Here is an 18,245-nt window from a genome sequence, read left to right on the forward strand (position 1 = left end):
ACTTACCCTATGCAAACAAGTAAAAATTCAAGAAAAATTTTGTGATATCTCTTCAAATTCAACAAAACAAACAAAACCACCAATTCACTTTCATTCTTTTTATTTTTGAGATAATATAATTATATAATATTTCGATTTACTATGTACAGTTAGAGATTTTCTGCATCTTTTAATTTCATAATCAATATTTTTTTTGTTTGCAATTAAGTTTTTTTTTCGTTACACGACACTTGCTCTCTTTCGGTTGCTTTTTTCCAGGGTGGAAACACAATTCATTCTTTCCCGAGCTCTCTTGACACTTCACTTTATGCTAACATTCGCGAACGAACCGAAAGAGAACGGCAGGCGTGCCGCATTCGCAAATATTACTTCCTTACAGTTTATCTTCTAGATCGGGCAGCGATCCATGTACAACTATATAGCATTTTGTTTTTCTTTCATTTTTTTGCTTTGTTTGTTTTGTTTTAGATGGGGGTTGGGTTTCAATTCATTTATTTGTTTAATCTTACGCATATCTAAAACCTTAATCGGGTTGTTCTTGTTGTTGTTGTTGCTGTTCTGCTCGCGAGCTCACGCGCGCTTCTACGCACGCAAATTGAGTTTAAATATAGAGTTACGTTCTGTACTGCTTTGTTTGTTCTCAATATAAAACATGTTACGCGACTGAAAAAACTAATTTTTCAGTGATTTAAAAAAAAGAAACTAAAATAAAATTACACAGTTGAACAACAAATCGAGACGAGATTGGTTTGAGTATTTTCCGGGGGGGGATAGTAGGTACGCGGCTACTGGCTGCTGCTGGTGGTGGTGGAGTGTGGATTGACGTTAAAATTGCACAGATTTGCAGCAGTCTTTGCCGCAAGCGCGCACGCGCTCGCTTCACCCGCCATTGTGGTTCAACAATGTGTGGCTTTGTTTTCTTTCTATACAAGTGTGTGGGATGAGTGGGATCGAGTGTGGGTGAGTGAGTGTGTAAGTAACAGGTAAAAAGTGAGATTGTTTGTAAGGTTAGAGTGACTATATACAGAGTGGCGACAAGTCATCCCAAATGTATGCAATGCGGTTTTTCCAAGGTTTTTCTTTCTCTTTCCTGCATACGCGTTCGATAGGTCGTCTGCTCGATTGGAATGACACTGACAGATAATTATCATTCCAATTTTGACATTGTCGCCACTTTGTATATAGTCACTCTAGTAAGGTTTTATTTTTAACCGGCTTAAGCAGGCTTTGAGGATCTTTTCACATCACACACTCGTGAACTCTCATCGAGCTGTGATATTGATTGGTTTCTTTTGTTTTCTTCGCTTGTCACAATAGAAATGCTAATGTTTTGTTTTTGTTTTTAACACATTTGGCGCTGGTAAGTCGATGTATGAAGTTGTTTTCTTTTTTTTTCTCTTATACTTGTTTCTTTTTTTTCTGTGTGGCTAAGCGCACTTCTTGCGCTCACTGCTTTTCGATCCTAGCAAAAATACTGATATGAACAATTTGATATCGATTCTTCCTCAATTTTGATTGATTCTGATTTTCTATACACGACTGATCTCGGCTTAAAATTCGGAAACAATTCGGGGATTGTTTCGTGAATTTTTACTTTTGTTTTTTGCTTCCCTATGGCAGTCTAATGGATAAATAAGATTTTGTTTCTTACAGAAAATTTAAACAAAAACAGGCGAAACACTTTTTTCGGGGAATGATATGGATGTCTAAAATCACACAACAGTGTAGATTGGAAAGGAGGGACAAACGAAACGGCACTTTAACAGATTTAGGAAAGGGTTTGCTCGTCGGTGAAGATTTATCCTACCATATTTACATACTTGTCCTGGGGATTCATGTAATCCAGCCCGCTGGGACTGAAGGCCTGACCACCCATGGGACCTGCCAGAGCGGAAGTCGACGCGAGGCCGAAGTTGGCGGACGTCGTGTAGCCCGTATGGCCCATGTTGTAGTTGCTCTGGTTCTGGTTCTGGAAGTAGTCCATCTGGCTGTAGTAGGATGACGTATTGTAGTTGTTCGGGTACTGCTGGTACTGGTTGTGCCAAAAGTTATACGTTTCGTGGTTTGGCACATACGAGAGCGGGTTGTGAGAGGTTTGCGGGGTGATGGGAGGCGACGGTGTAGTCATGATCGAGGAGTTCGAACCGAGGGGAGTGAGATTGCCGGCCGACGGACCGTTGGATACCCCGGCTCCGCCGGTGCCTAACGATTGCCCTAACCGTGAGTTGATGTTCAAGTAGGCCTGTGTGTGATGGGACAGGCTCATATCGGACTCCTTGAGCAGGTCGTAACCGGACGCGCCCTTCATCGCGTCGTTGGCGGAGCCATGATGGAAGGACGGTTGCTCCTTTTTGCAGATCACGTTAATCGGAGGACTCACCGATGTCGACGGCGTTATCGGCAGAATCGGAGAGGCGTTACTATGTGTTATTCCTAAACTGGCACCGTTGTGACTACTGGTATTGTTGTTTGCACTATTGCCGGCGGTCCCGGGCCCACTGCCACTGTTGTTGCCCGCGCTGTTGTGGTTGTTCATCGGTGTGTGTTTGATCGTCGGTTTGTTGTTGGCGTTGGCTATCGATGAACTTTTGTTGCTACCGCCAGTGCCACCGCCGCCGCCGCCTGAAGTGTGGTTGTTATTGTTGTTGTTCGAGGAGGACGACGCAGAGCCGGTTCCCGTTCCGGATTGCCTCGTCGATGAGCTGGACGTGTTGCTGGACGATTTGCTACTGTTGAGATTCGAAGAGGTCTGATGCTGAAGTTGCTGACGACATTTGGCGCGCCGGTTTTTGAACCAAACCTGGAAAGTCAACAAAACGAGAAAAACAAAAAAACGCAATGAGAACTCGGAAAGCTCGAACTACAAAAGACAGATGCTAATAATAGAGAACACAAACACCCTGTAATACAACCGGCAAAAAAATGCCACACGCCACAAACAGCCTGAACAAAAAGCAAACATAAAGCAATTCGAACCGTTCAACTCCTGTCGAGTCTGAAGAACTCTTAAAAGTACAGAAGTAATTCAATATCTTCTATATCCCGGCACTTGTTCGCAGTTTACCGCAGTTCCCTCCCTCTGCTGCTGCTGCTGTTGCTGCTCGACGGCAGCGCAGGCAAACCGATATCCAACAAACGAACGAACAGACCCAACTTGACAAGGACTTTTCCGCCCCTCTTTAGCAGCGACTCGAACATCGGAATCGAACACTCGTCGTGCGCACCCCCTCGAGCCCACCGAACCTCGACCGTGATTTGTTTCAATTCATTTGATTTTATTACTTTTTCCTCCCCCACCCACACAAATACACGCACGGAGGCAGGCACGAGTGAAGCCGCCGGAACAATAACAGCGGCAGATTTCGATTTCCCTGCGCTTTTTTTTCTCTCTCGAGCTTATCCCTCCCGCCGTCGTTCTTGGATGGATGCCCTTCACTTTTCCTCTGGAGGATTATTTGTTCGGGTAATGAAAACGTGATTACGAAATCATTACCTTTTCCTTTCCAAGTATAGTTCGAGGAGGGCTGCGGTTGGTTCGTCGCACAGCTGGAAATTTTTCCGCAAAAGTGACTTTCATCATGCTGCTGCGATTTTTTCCCTACCCAAGAGGGCGAAGGCGAGGGTTGCACAAGCGAGTTCCCCAAGGACTGCGGGCGTTATGTTTCGATGAAGTTGCTAATAGTTGCTGATGAGCTACATAAATAATCTGTTATCTTTGGTGCGGAGCACCGGATTTGACAACTTTACTGCGAAACTCCGTCGCCGTGTAAGCTATTGTGATCGTTACACGCAGCTGAAAATGCTTCCGAAACTTCGATTGGGCAATTCAAGCACACCGAGGATTGTGTCATCATTTGTTCCATTTCGGATGACAACAAAAATCGGACACTCGCTCGGCAGCTGACCAAACTCTGACCGATGGATGACGATAGTGTAAGCAAAACAAACTCTGCCAGTCCGATAACAATAGATCCTGTCAACGTATTTGCCAAAACAAACAACACGCCCGAAACATTACGGTTCAATCTGTTTCCAATCGGACTCCGGCCCGACGATGATCAATCACTTTGGTTCGGTTATGAGTCGGCAGAAAAATTCCGGGAAAGCCCACAATAACTGGCAAGAAAGACATCCCATTATCACCTTTCACTCGGCCTTGGCTTGGGCTGAACGAGCAGATAAAGCACGTAACATGAGGACCCTAGTGTAGGATGCTATTTTTCGGTTTTTTCGCAAACTCACTCTGTTTTGATCTTTGCTCTTTTCTTCCCTTCCCCGGAAGACCCAGCACAGCCACCGCCACGGGTGCGGTGGTGATTCGGGGCGGGTAGTTCGGGTTAGCTGTTTACACAACCAATAATTACACGGGGTCCTGGCTCTTCCGTTTGGCTCTGCGCAAGCCGGCCGAAACCACGTCGCAGCAGATTTTCGATCAATTACGAATTGATCCGTTGCGCAAATACAGCCGTCGGCTGTCGTTTTGTCCTGTACGGAGGGAATGTTCGACGATTGTTGGAAATGGCTCTCATTGTCTGCTCTATTGTTGTAGTGAAATTTACAGTTCATTCAAAATAATACTCTTATGGGAAAAGACGGAATAACGGGGCAACAAATTCGACGACCTTCGAGTGATGAGAAAACGGTTTATTTTTCGAACTGGTTTTGCTTTGTTTGTTGGGTCCAAAGCGACAGTTTTTTTTCGGAATGATAATGCACATTTACAAGCCAAACACATAAAAATGTGAAGAAAACGATCTCCACCCGAGCCATATTTGCTGATATGCAAATAGTTAGAGGCGGCAGACGTTAGCGGCGATAATGCCATGGTCTACTATCAAGAAATGTCTTTAATTAAAAATGGTTTATCCTTCCCATAGGGAAATATAAATATTACATTCGAAAACCAATAAAATGGAAATAACATTTGCTTTTGAATTAGGTCGAAAGAAATTAAGGTCAGATTTACTGCGCCATTTTTTTTTTGTTGAATAACAAAAATAAACATTTGTTTCAACCGTCCCTATCTAAGGTACCACTCATGCTATAAATTTCACCTGCAAATCACGGCTTTGAAAAACTCGTTTAGTATCACATCGTTTTAGTAAAAATATGATCAGTATTTCTAACTGAGTTCAATTTTTTCTCATTTGAGTTTTTAGATGAAACAAAGAAGGTTGAAATTACTCAATTAATAGAACAATCAAACTTTTGTCTACATTTTCAACTTTTCTAAGACGCGGTTTTTATGCATTCTTTCCACGTTTTATGACAAATAGAGACGATTTTTTTCCGCGATCGACACGAAATTTTTGCGTCGAATTATTGCAACACTTATAACTGACCATAACTTTTTTTCTACTGGGTAGAAATTAAACAAACTTGTTACAATTTGTTTTGAAAGTGTATTGTTTCCCTTCTATGAATTGCATAGTTGTGCATTTAGAAAACTGTGCTTTGGGAATAAAGCTGCAAATCTGCAATTTAACCACCTCAAGTATGTTGAAAAGATTCAAGACCGATTGACATTGAATTACAAACCAGGAGGTGGAAATAAACCAGGAGCTGGAAGGAAACCAGGAGCTGGAAGGAAACCATAAGCAGTTTGCTCACCCAAGAAGGTCGGCATTTCACAAAGCACGGTCCAAAAAGTCACAACAGTTGGATTGCATCCATAGACGGGTCAAAACTTCTCAAACCGCAATGAACGCCAGCAAACTGATGCCAAAACTCGCACAAGAAAGCTCCACACGATGAGGTTAACCACCAGATACAGCTGCTGTGCGATGGATGACGAAACATACGTCAAAGTTGACTTCCAACAAATCCCCGGATAGAAGTTTTACACCGAAAAAGATAAGTTCGAAGTGGCTGATCATTTCAAAAAGAAGAAAATTCGGAAGCTTCGGAATCTTCGAAACTGTTTTTGATAAGCCAGGAAAAATTACTTCAAATGCAGGAGTGAATCGTGAAAAACTAAAATGCGTGAAATTGAGGCTTAATTCACTCTTTGAACGCTTCAAGTTTTCGTGATTACATTCATCATCGTATAGAAAATAATGTAGGAGCGAATCCAAGGTCATTCTGGACTTACGTTAAGGACCCACAAGCAACGCAACCAGGGATTAGTCGTCACAGGATTCAGTGAATATGATCTGGTCTTTCTTTTAGAGTGTGTCAAGTAATAACTCACCACTTTTGTCTGAAATGTACCTGAGTAGTATGCCGTGATAAGATGTGAACGTGCTCTGGATGAAATTCTTGTCACACGAAATCTTACTGAAGTTGCAATCCATCGAGTGGTCAAACGGACCCGGTCTCGATGAATTACCTCCTTTCTTTGCTGTCGCTAACCCTGTAAATATACTGTTCAACCGTTCTGTCGGCGAAAGGCACTTCCCAACTATTTGGAAATCCGCTTCTATCACACAGAATTTTAAATTTTTGGTTTGTTCGTTTGAACGAAGTAGAGAACTACTCCGTTGGAATCTCCATTCTTAGCTGTCTACCGAAGGTCGTTGAAAGTATGGTACATGATTCGCTCTACCAACTTGTCAAGTCCATATTTTCTGCAGAACAACTCGGCTTCATGAAAGACACGTTCGACCACTACAAACTTGCTAAACTATGTATCGACGCTATGTATATTGATTTTGACAAGGCTTTTGACAAGGTTAGACACACTCTAGCGGTTGAGAAGATTAGGAGAATGAGTCTACCTGAGTGGCTGGCACAATGGAGCCTGTCGAATCTGACGGCGCGTGCTCTATTCCGTTCCATAATCAGTACGGTGTTCTTCAAGGCAGTGTCTTGGGACCTTTGCTGTTCGTTCTTTTCATTAACGAACTTTGTGCAAATTGAAATTCCCGAAACTATTATACGCTGATGACTTCAATGGTAATCCTCAATCGGATCCACAAGGCTCTTACGAGGCAGAGTCAGAGGTTCATGGTGACGCAGCTTAGCCAACGACAGCCAGGCCGTTGACCAAAACCTGTCCTGACGCTAGGTGAAAGTCATAGCGGATAACCGTCGGCGGTGGAGGTTGATCTGATTTCATCCCCTTCAGTGGACAGCTTTTGTGAGAACTGTATGATTTTTATGCTGTATGAATGATTAACATAAGCTGACTAGACGTCTCGGTATTTGCGGATTTTGATGACTCAAATTAAACATATCGAGTCTGCCAGCACATTAGCACCGATATTGAAAATAACTGCAGGGATTCCATCGGGATCTGCCCAGTAGGAGCGATTTAGTTTTTTAGCGACGGCCAATATCATATCAGTCAGATTATTTCCAAAACAGTCAATTCAACTAAATTGGCTGGAACATCCGTTGCCGTAATCCCGACTTCAGAGTCCGAAGCAGTTCGGTTGGTAAAAACAGGTTACTAGTTGGTTATTAAATGCCCCTTGGCAAAGCGTTACCTGTTAGGGTATTGAACTTTATGTAACGGAACAAAAGCATACAATTAAATGCAGGTACAGCATAAGGCAGATAAAAACAAACGATGTACTTGATCTTGGGCTATTGCTAGACTCCGAATTAAATTTTCGAGGACACGTGCCTTGTATGTATTTCAACCTTGTTTGATCTATTTGGTAACAGTAGCTATTGTATAGTGCCTGTACTGTAGTATTCGGTTCAACCTATACCAGCCTATAAAACATGCGTTGGAACTCTTCTCATGGCTAAACCAGGAACCGCCGTACGAAGCACAATGTAGAAGTTCCTGGGAATTGGCGTTAAAGTAAATGCGATATAATATCGGGAAAGATTTCTGGAGACTGCTTTGTAACCTTGAGCAGACCGAAATTTCAGTCGCAGAGCTTAGACGTTTCATCAAGATTCGGCACCGTCTCACAAGGTGCGAGTGAACCAAGAATGACTGAAAAATAACATTCCTAACTTCATTTTGACCCCACAATGGCTTTCAAATTCACTAGACCTACATCCAATGGATTATTAACTCTTAGCCAATTTGAAAAGCACGGTCTCAGCTAAATACCAGCCTCGAGAAACTGTAGAACGCCATTGTCCATAAGTAAGTAAAAAATCCAAAACGCCGGTAAGTCACATTCGGGCCGCTTGCGATTCAGTTTTCATCCTTCTCGAGGCAAAAGGCAGTTATATCGAGCCAAAGCGAATTGATTATGCAGTTTTGATTATTTTCACAAATTCTGTACTTTGAAACAAAAAAAATCTTTTACCCTCTCGACTGTCCGTTTCGTAATTTTTACTCTGTTTTTTTCTGGCTTTTTCAGTCTGTTATTTCCGTAACAATCTCTACATTTGGTTACTTTGGAGCGAATTGAAAAAGCCAGTGCCAATTTCCGTAACAGACTGTAAAAGCCAGAAAAAAGCAGAGTAAAAATTTATAAAAATATCATTTTCCAAACCGAATTTAAGGCCTTTCGAATAGATTACATGTCACGTGGTGGACCTTGTACAGTGTGACACATATGTATTCGAACAAAAACAAAGACATATTTTTGTAAATAAAGGCTGAATTTCGAATTTTACTTTTAGAAGTTGTTTACCAATATATACAGTACGCAACAAATAATCATTACTCTATGGAATCGCCTTTTGCCTGGATAACACGCTTCAAACGCTTTTTAAAGCCGTTACATGCGGCACGCACTACTTCCATCGGAATATCATCCCACATCTTAACTAACTTAAATTCATCCAAATTATGATATTTGTAATCCTTGAGCTTCTGTTACATGTACCGTCATATACAAATATCCAGTGGGTTCAAATCAGGAGAATTTTCAGGAGATCAGGAGAAAGGAGGCCTTTCCTTTTTCGATATGAAATCCGTCGGATTGGCTTTGCACAACATTTTCACAAGATTTGCAGTGTGGGCTGGAGTTCCATCCTGTCGAAAGCCGTAATCTTCTTCACCATACATTCCCCGAACGTAGGGCATCAAATTTTGTTCTAAGACCATTTCCAGGGGGTCTCCGTAGCCGCAAGGTTATTGTGTCTGCTTTGACAAGCGAATGGTCATGGGTTCGAATCTTAGCCATTCGATGTCAAGTGACTTTAGCATGGGTTTATTCTCAGGCCCCTTTATTTACCCTTCCTTCATGCTGAATTCTATATTTACACTCTGAAGCCTCTTGACATTGTAAATGTCCCTCCTATAGTTTAAGTGTACTGGTCAGAGGTACGAATGAGTCCTCGCCAGGGACGGCTATAATATGGGATAGTGCTGGCAGCGAGAAATAAGTGGATAAAGTGATCAAGCTTTGAAGGAAGGGTAAACCCCAATACACACAAGCACGCATACAATTTAATAAGCATATCGCTCATTCAATAGCGATTATAGCAAAAAGAAATGCAGTGCGTGTCATACAGCAAACACCCGGGCGAAATCAAAATAGATCAACTATACTGGTCGCAGTGATGAGTCCACACATGGAAAAAAAGACCATTTCCAGACAGTATTTTGTATTAACTTTCACTCCCTTGTCAATAAATAATAGAGGAAGTTTCAATTTCTTTGAAATGCCTCCCCATACCATGACCGTTGATAAATTTTGGTATCGTGGTTTGTGCTTTGGAACGTCCATGATCGAAACCGACCACAGCCGATCATTTTGAGCATGATGCGGTGTTTGAAGAGCAAACAACTTCCCATCAGAATAGATCACTTCTGAAACACCGTACCGACAGAGCAGCAGTTTGCATCTTTCCTGCCGTTTTTGTTTTGCTGCTTCCGTTAATCTATGGATTTTACGTTTGTTAAGTGGTTTCATATGCAGATCCATTTTCAAAATTTGACGAAGATTTTTTCTGTTGATATTCAGCTGAACTGCCATTTTCAGCGCGGACCGGTCGCGAATGCGACGAATTCGTTCTCGTACGAACTTTTTTACCTCTGAAGTTCTTTTCTTCTACACTTCTTTTTCTTCCGGTTTCTTGACGGTTTTCAACAGATCCCATCTCGACAAATCTTTTTAGTGCATAGTATACAAATCCTTTTTTTTTGCCGTAATGTTTGAGGTCACGAAGCATAGTGCCGCATACAGCACCGTTCAACAATTTATTTATTATCATCGACCGTAACTCAAACTCTGGTAGGGTATATTGCTGCTTCATCGTATTTGCCTATTCCCGTCCTATCCAACACAAATTATTAAAAATATCACCGATTTTAATGACTCACAATGCAAAATAACTTATTCCCTAATATTTTAGTTTGTTTATTATTATACGCGATCAATCAAAGTGAGGGTATGAAATGGGGAAGGCAACTAGGAAGAAGCGCCCAACATAGCTCTAGCCATCCCAAGCCCCTACCTAGCGCCTCCACGTGGCCATACCTGGAAATACTTCAATTTGTATAATTGAGTAGCCAAGCTAGGAGGTGCGGGGCCGTGCGGTTTTCAGTTCCTAACCTTACAAATGTAGTTTTAGGCAACCATTAAACCACACGACTTTAATTTCAAGTATTATATGATTTATACTAATTTTTTGGTAAACTAATCTATTTTCAGAGAGCGAAATAAGGCGCTATATCCTTGGCCAATTGCAGCCTGGCTTCTGGTCTAAATGCCATTAGTTCATCCCTGAGGGTCCGGAGTATCACTTAACCCTTATTAGCAAAGATACTCCCAACGACTGTAAATAAATCAATATCTATGTATATGGGAAGCGTTTGGTACGGGAGGTCCACGCTTTCTTCCTTCCCTTGATTTCAAGGAGTTTGATGGAATTAGGTATTTTTTCTAGTTCCACTTGATTCCTTGGAATTCTCTCTGCGGTACATGCTGCGCAGTTGGCCTGGCCGTTGACAAGAAAAATGATTGATTCAAGTAATCGTCATTTTCCAGGATGCCTTCCAGAATTGGCTGCGTTAGTGTGAGATTAGATTAGATTAGATTAGATTATACGCGATCAATCAAAGTGAGCTGAGATCTATTTAAATGCTTTTTTCGTTAAAAAGTTCCTAGCAGCCAAATTTCCTACGTTTTTTTGTGCGACGAAGAAGAAATAGTCGACTAATCGTTTCAATTTCCGTCATTCATTAAATGAAAATAGTTCACGCAACGCATTGTCGTTATTCTGCAGCCGGGAAAACTTGCATGACCTGCAGAAATTTTGCAGAATAACATTTGTAATGCCGTCCTACACAAATACATGCGCACTAACTTCGTAAACATTATTGTGATTTTTAGATCGGACGATGAAAAATTTTGATGGACGGATTTTAGAACGGTACGACGAATTTAAGAAATAAAGACACCTGCAAAATTTCGATAAAATGCTTTAATAATCGCTTTTTAGTAACTTCAAACTGCACGGATCGGAAGGTAGGTGTGTTTGAGTCAAATCAGCACAAGAACTTTAGGAGTATTCATTAAATCCACCTAAGAAATGATGAAAATTAGAATGGCTTTCCTTCCCAAGTAACAATTTAGGGTTTATTATACTTTTATGATGGCATATAAGATCAAAATTGGTCTTGAAAACCACCATATGAGTACAATAAAACTCACATTGCTGCTTGACTAGACTTAAGTCATGATGCCACATACATAGGGTCTTAATTTGATTGTATTAATTGTATATGCCGCTGCTGCTAAAATGATTTTTTTTTTCGAATTTACAGTCAATCCACAATCGTGGGTCACGCACAATTATGGGTCATTTTAGCTTTTTCTGCCGATTAATGCGTGAATATTATACCAATTGATTGATAAAATTGTTGGTTATAAGTAGCACTAGATCAAGATCAATCATTAGGTGAGATTTAAACGGAAATTAGCAGTTAAAGCTAAAATGACCCATAATTGTGCGTGACTCATGATTGTGGATTGACTGTATATTCGAAAAAAAAAATCATTTTAGCAGCAGCGGCATATACAATTAATACAATCAAACTAAGACCCTGTGTATCATCATGACTTAAGTCTAACTTGACGTAGTTTCATTTTCATATTGTGTCTTGTTCGGTGTGCACGTAGGGTTTATTTCTAGTTCCCGTCGTGATCCATGAATCAGTGTCCGAAACGGTTACATTTTTTCTGAACATTTGCCAGTATGCAGTACCATGTCATAATCTCAGCCAATACCGTCGCTTCGTATTAATATGAATTGTTTCTGTATCGAGAGAGCCTATCTCTTGTGGAATCCAGCATGATAATAAGCAAACATTCTTATGCGACTAGTCGAAAAAAATGTCACAGTATAGAAGTGACAGGCATTCGCCGCTTTTTGCTTACAGTTCTAGCTGGAATAGTATGGACAAGCGATAGAGAATAAGGTGTAATTATTGATGCGTTTTTCATCTGAAATTTATGTAATGAAAATTGTTGAATTTTTGCACGGTTTTGGGGTTGACTACTACTTTAAAGATCTTGTAAGAATAGATGCAGTAGAGTTCGTTTTCAATTTTGGGAACGTTCTTCTTTGAATCCGCATTATTTGGGGAAATACTGTAGGCATATGAATGAAGCAGCAGCTGACAATACCAAAAACTACTACACCTTTTTTCATGCATGGTGTTAGAATGTTGAGGCGTGTCTCTGCCGCTCCGAAGTGTGTGACACAACGAGCAAGCGATGTTATCGTTATTCTGGTATTTCTTCTCGGTGCGTGTGTACTAGAAATCTGCCGCGTGACTGATCGCAAGAAATAATGTCAAATGTCTTCAGATTTTGGTCACCAACCAGTACATTTTACGCCCCTGCCCATGATTGTGGACTGACTGTATATGCGTCAAACGTGAAACGGAATGAATGCAGTGCAGAGGGATTGGGATTTCTATTTCGCCAGGAATCCGTTTTTGACACTGTCAAAAATATTTGTTTTGATAACACAAAATAGCCAACCTGCTGGAAATACGGTAGAATCACAAAACAGAAGCGCTACAGATATTAACGAATCTGGCGCTGCAATTGGCCTTGTCAGCGTTGAAAGAGATTTCGTAGGCTGCTCGCACTTACAGGAAATTTCACGCCGAACTGTCAACGCGTGAGAGTTGACAAAAGCAAAATTACTTCCCAATCATTTTTTCTCACGCAAAACTCTGAACATTATCAGCAAGGCTCGCAAGGCCACTTACTACTTTTGACGTAGGACTACGTCTTACGGCAAGTTTTGAGATAGGGTGTCATTCCAAAAAATCGAAAAATGCGGGCGTCACGAAAAATGAAAGGTTTTGAGCGCTAATAGCTCAGCGGTTTTCCGATCGATTTTCAATATTCTTACACCAATCGATCGGAAAATCTTCTAAGAATTGACCCAAATGAAGAAAAGTATGGATTCGTGATGTTGAACTATTGAAAAATTGAAAATAATGAACCTATGTTTTACCAGAATTCTCGCTTCGTGATTGGTTGGAAGATTCTTTACGATGATCTAAACCTATACCAATTTGATATCTGTGCTTGGGAAGTAAGCCAAAACAAGTGACAAAGTTTCCTCATTTCAATAAGATTTCTTAACACCGCGGTTCAACCTAGACCATTTTAATGTCCTTGCTTGGGAAGTACGCCAGAGAGAGTAACAAAGCCCTCTCGTGCCAACAGATTTCTTACGAACGTGATTAAACTTAGTCCAATTTGATGCCTGTGTTAGGGAAGTGTGCCAGAAAAAATGACACAAATTCGTTGTCCCAACAGATCGCAAATTCTTTACTGCGAGACGATTAAACCTCGGCGAACTTGATATCTGTGTTGGAAATATGTGCTACAGCTGTACTGTTCGGTTATAATACGACTCTGTATGAATACACATGCTTGCCGTTTCTTTAGAAGTGTAGTGAAAAGATGTGCTGTTGATATAATAGGATTGACTTGGTAAAATCTCTTCAACGATGGGTAATAAAAACAATCTTTTATTTCAGTAATGTAGCGGGAAAGCAATAGTTTGTGTTCATGATTTCGTTAAATTGTTTTCAAATGCACAATCTTTTGAGAATTGAACGTATGCAATGTTACTACTTTGATAAATGTCACATACAACGCATGTAGCATGCATATATTTTGCATATAGCATGTATACATGAAGAATCTAATGATTACAAGCATCAAGAGACTTACGTGGTCCTGCGTCACCTATATATGCGGTCGTGTCTTGTACACAACCCCTCTGATTTTTGCTACAGAGAACGTAACAGCGAGAGGAAGCGAATGTTCTGCTCAAATTATTGTTGTTTTTTTCGACGCGAAAATCTTCACACAGAGAGAGAGACAAAATTGAAAGAGTGTTCGTTACCACTTTTTAATCATCGCATTGTTTGGAATTCTACTTCAAGACAGCGGTAAAGTATTACTGCACAAGAGTAGTTAAAATAATTAATTAAAATAATTCAACAATCAAAGCACAGAGAACAGACAATTATGTTCATATAAAATATTTCGCAAAAGGTGTGTAAAGCTTTTAAACAAGACACTAGCGACATCTCTCTTAGAGTGCACCAGTTGTCCAACATCCTCGTTGCCAAATTTATTATATATGCTTGTCATAATCTACATCGTCGAAACACTGGCAACTCCAATATCAGTTACTGTAACAACCGTAGCAACGGGGCGATTTTGTTTGTTATTTGCCGAACACGGCTAATCATTGAAAACAGAAACCAAAGCGCATTTTAAATTTTTCTGTTATTTTGGATTAGTATGGCCAAACAGGTATCGTATTTAAAGTTTTTCCACATTGAATCGTGCCATTTCATCGTTATACCAGCATGACCTCACCGCAGCGGTACTAGCTATGGATTTTTCATCTTTGAGCACCGGGAAATCCGTACTACTAGGGGAACTGGGAGGAAAATGAACACCCTTAGCAGTTTCGCCATTTGCTTCCCCAGGAACCAACCAAATGCACTACATGAATTGAAAGCTGGATTCATATTCCACGTAGCAAAATATAAAGATGTTTGAAAAAGGACGAATTTTCGAAAGCGTCACATTCGAGCCTGATTTTTTTCGTGTGGGTAAAATGAACATGTCATAGAAAACTAAAGTTAACATGCAGTTTGGATAAATTAAACATTATTTTACCTTATCATTGTTCTACATAAGCTGTAGATATTCAACAAGGCTGGTGAAATTAAAATAGGACTCCACAAAGTTAGCATAATGAATCTTCGCCACGTTCATACAATGCTAGACTTTCAACTTGCTTCATCGGGCATTTTCCGTCATTTTTCGAGAGACTCGATTATTTTTATTGATTGAATTGTAATTAGGTCCTGACTGCTGATAAATGGAAAATAGAACATCATTATACACATTGTTCATTTTGCCCCCATAGTGAAGTGTTCATTTTGCCCCCAAAACACCAATTGTTTTCTAGTGTTTATTATAAACAAACAGTTGATAAAAATATTTGGAATTTTCGACAGAACCGCAGGACAGTGATAAGCAAACAACACAAAATGATACCAATAGTCGAAATTTAATTTGTTTCGCCAAAAAAACTTATATACTATTCGCGGAAATTACCATCGGCGTCAGATTTCAACAAATATTTTTTACTTTTTCAATTTTTTTCACATTAGAAAGCTTATGATCACCACATATTGTCTCAAACAGCTTGAAATACTTCTAGGAGAAGATACCTATTGATCTGGAACAAATTTTAATCGGTTTACTGGGAATTTGGCTACCTGTTCATTTTACCCACAGTTCCCCTACTTCATCGAAGTCCACCGTAGGAGAAGCGTTTAGCTGTGATTCATTGACCTCAGAGGTGGCGACCACTAAAATCGTGGTTTATTCTCGACCTATATACCAATGACTCGTAACACTGAATTCATAATCAAAATCACCCTCATCGCCATGAAGTTCGTTTTAATTTCAATTATCTGCAGTTATCTGCAAGCAATTCCCCCATCTGGTACGTTCGCAATCCGGTACAGATACACAGTTTCTCCGAAGACTTAAAAACGAATTATTCAATAATTACTATTTTAAATGAATGATGTTTACCTTTATTTTGAGTTCGGTAGATTGGGTAAACAATACGTTAGTTGCTGTAGCAACTGTTAAAAGCTTTAGTGAAAATACGACGAAAGCTTTGATATGCTGACAGACATTTACAAGCAAAGCCCATTCTGTTAGTGATGTGAGCGCCACGTAGCGGGAGCATTATCACATACTTTCAAAATGGCCGCTGAGCTTTCACACACGTTGCGGCTTCAAGATGAATGTCTGTTCTCTGTGATCAAAGTAATATACAATTGAAATAATGAACCAACAATTAATAGTCGCTCTACTATAAGCATTACATGGTTTGGATCGTAGTGTGCCCCCGAAATAATAGACGCAATCTTATTTTTTATTCGATACTAAACTGAGCATACCCACTAGATTTAAACTAAGTTATTCGCTACATTTTAGTTATTAGTACAATGTTTTTGTCTCTAGGAATCATTGAAACAATCAAATATAACTAGATTTAGGTACTTTAATTCACATAACAGTTCGCCGTATTCCAAGAGATGTCCAGTAGCAGTGGGTAAATAGCCTCATGCTGAACACAGTAGATTCAAAATAACCGAAGTTCGTATGGTGAAATCGGTTTGCTAGCATGGTCGACTGAGCTGAGTGACCGATCTTGTTTAAGATACCCCGCTTTATACCAGCCACTTGTACATATGTTTCCGTTCCGGAAATTTGCATATTGCAAGAGAAATAAAACTGTTCTTCCGTTATTTGCCAGTTGCTGAATTTCTTATCACATGTACGTTCTAGTTTGATAAAGAACCGTTCAAGTGTTGCAAAGTTATGGCGGTGCTTACACACATTGAAACATAGTTTAGCTTTTATTGTATCGAAAAATTGGTACTTCGGAGAGTCTTCTGCAGTTCGCGATAGTTCAACCCAACCAAAAACGATAACGATCCAAATTAAAAGGAAGATAACAGTTTTGGATCGCGCTTGGGTAAGTTCCTCACTGCCAGACGTAGTAATCTTCTCGGCACACCTGCTATTCGCAAGGTTCATGTGAGCTGGTGCGGAGTCCAAAACATGCATGTAATGTTATTCAACAGTAAAGATATTTCAAGTTGCGCTTTATTTAGTTTTGTGATAAACCCAAGTGCTCATTGTTAAAATATTTTGTTCAAACCACGGCACAAATTCATCAATAAATTTTCCAACTGATAACAATCTTCGATGCTTCGAGTCGTACGATGTATTTTGACTAATCGGCATAAAGTTTCTGTGGCAATTGCTGTGTTATTGAGCCAAAATATGAAGAAAAAAAGAGACCAAGAATGCCACCCTGCGGCGCACCTGATTTGTTCGTAGATGTCGGTGATTAATCAGATCAAAGCTTAACTTGCAAAACTCTGTCACATAAAAAATGTGTTTTATTCCGAATTTTACAGCTACCTGCTTTTGCACTCGAAAAAAATTAGGACCGTTAATTTATACCACAAAGCAACGCACTTTTCTAGATGTAATTGGACTTTTGAAACGAAAACATCAGTTTCGATGGTTAAGCCAAAAATGCTCCTCAGCATTATGGATACTTTTGCGATAAACATGAATTTTCATTCCGCTTTTCGTGTGCCCAATTAGGCCCGAAAGTGCGGCGTTGTCCATGGTCTCGTGGCTTTAATTGCTCTAATTTGATCTCAATGTTAATTGATACTTGAATAAGTGATTTTTGTGTCATTTTAAGTTCTTTTAATCAGGCTTCTCTCAGAGATCGGTCAATAAGCTTAATAAGGCACTCACTAATACTAAGTGGTCTTTACAGGACTTAAGCCTTTCGAACTTGCCTGAAAATGCTGAAAGGTTACAGTCTTTACTAACTTAGAAAACCATTTAGTTAGCTAGTATAAATAACAGTCTACTGAAAATTCTTAGTAGTATTGATAACTGAGGGAACAATGGCTGTTTATGAATTGGTTTAAATGTTGAACAGAGTTGCCTGAACACTTTACAATCTAAAATAATACAATTCCGTAGCTACAATCAGTTTCTGGTATCAGTTTCTGTGGTTTGAGCAGCACATTCTCCTCATCAGTAAGGAGCTTTGTGCCTTATAATTTTTTTTAACTTATATTCAGAAGGAGAAATTATTACCCTAAACCATTTTACCATATGGAAAATTGTCCCGACTTTGGTTATTCAATTTTTCTCGGTCCAGTTTTTCCCAATAACATGCAAAAATGGCAATAACGATAGGATCACGTTACAATGATCTTTTTTTAATACAATTTCAACTGAACCCTGCAAATCAAAGTCTCATCGGCTGAACTTGGTAAAATTTCC

The 18,245-nt window shown here is 39.9% G+C and overlaps 1 protein-coding gene across 1 annotated transcript in view; it reads right to left on the bottom strand.

The window, feature by feature from the left end:
• Positions 1-1,798: 1,798 nt before the first annotated feature.
• Positions 1,799-18,245, bottom strand: part of LOC128746250 (homeotic protein ocelliless) — a 42,882-nt gene continuing 26,435 nt past the window's right edge. Inside the window, exon 3 of the mRNA XM_053843298.1 lies at positions 1,799-2,800. Coding sequence (XP_053699273.1) covers positions 1,799-2,800 — 1,002 coding nt within the window. The remainder of the gene's footprint in view (positions 2,801-18,245) is intronic.

Source organism: Sabethes cyaneus, chromosome 1 (genome assembly GCF_943734655.1).
Source record: "Sabethes cyaneus chromosome 1, idSabCyanKW18_F2, whole genome shotgun sequence".
Lineage (NCBI taxonomy): Eukaryota > Metazoa > Arthropoda > Insecta > Diptera > Culicidae > Sabethes > Sabethes cyaneus.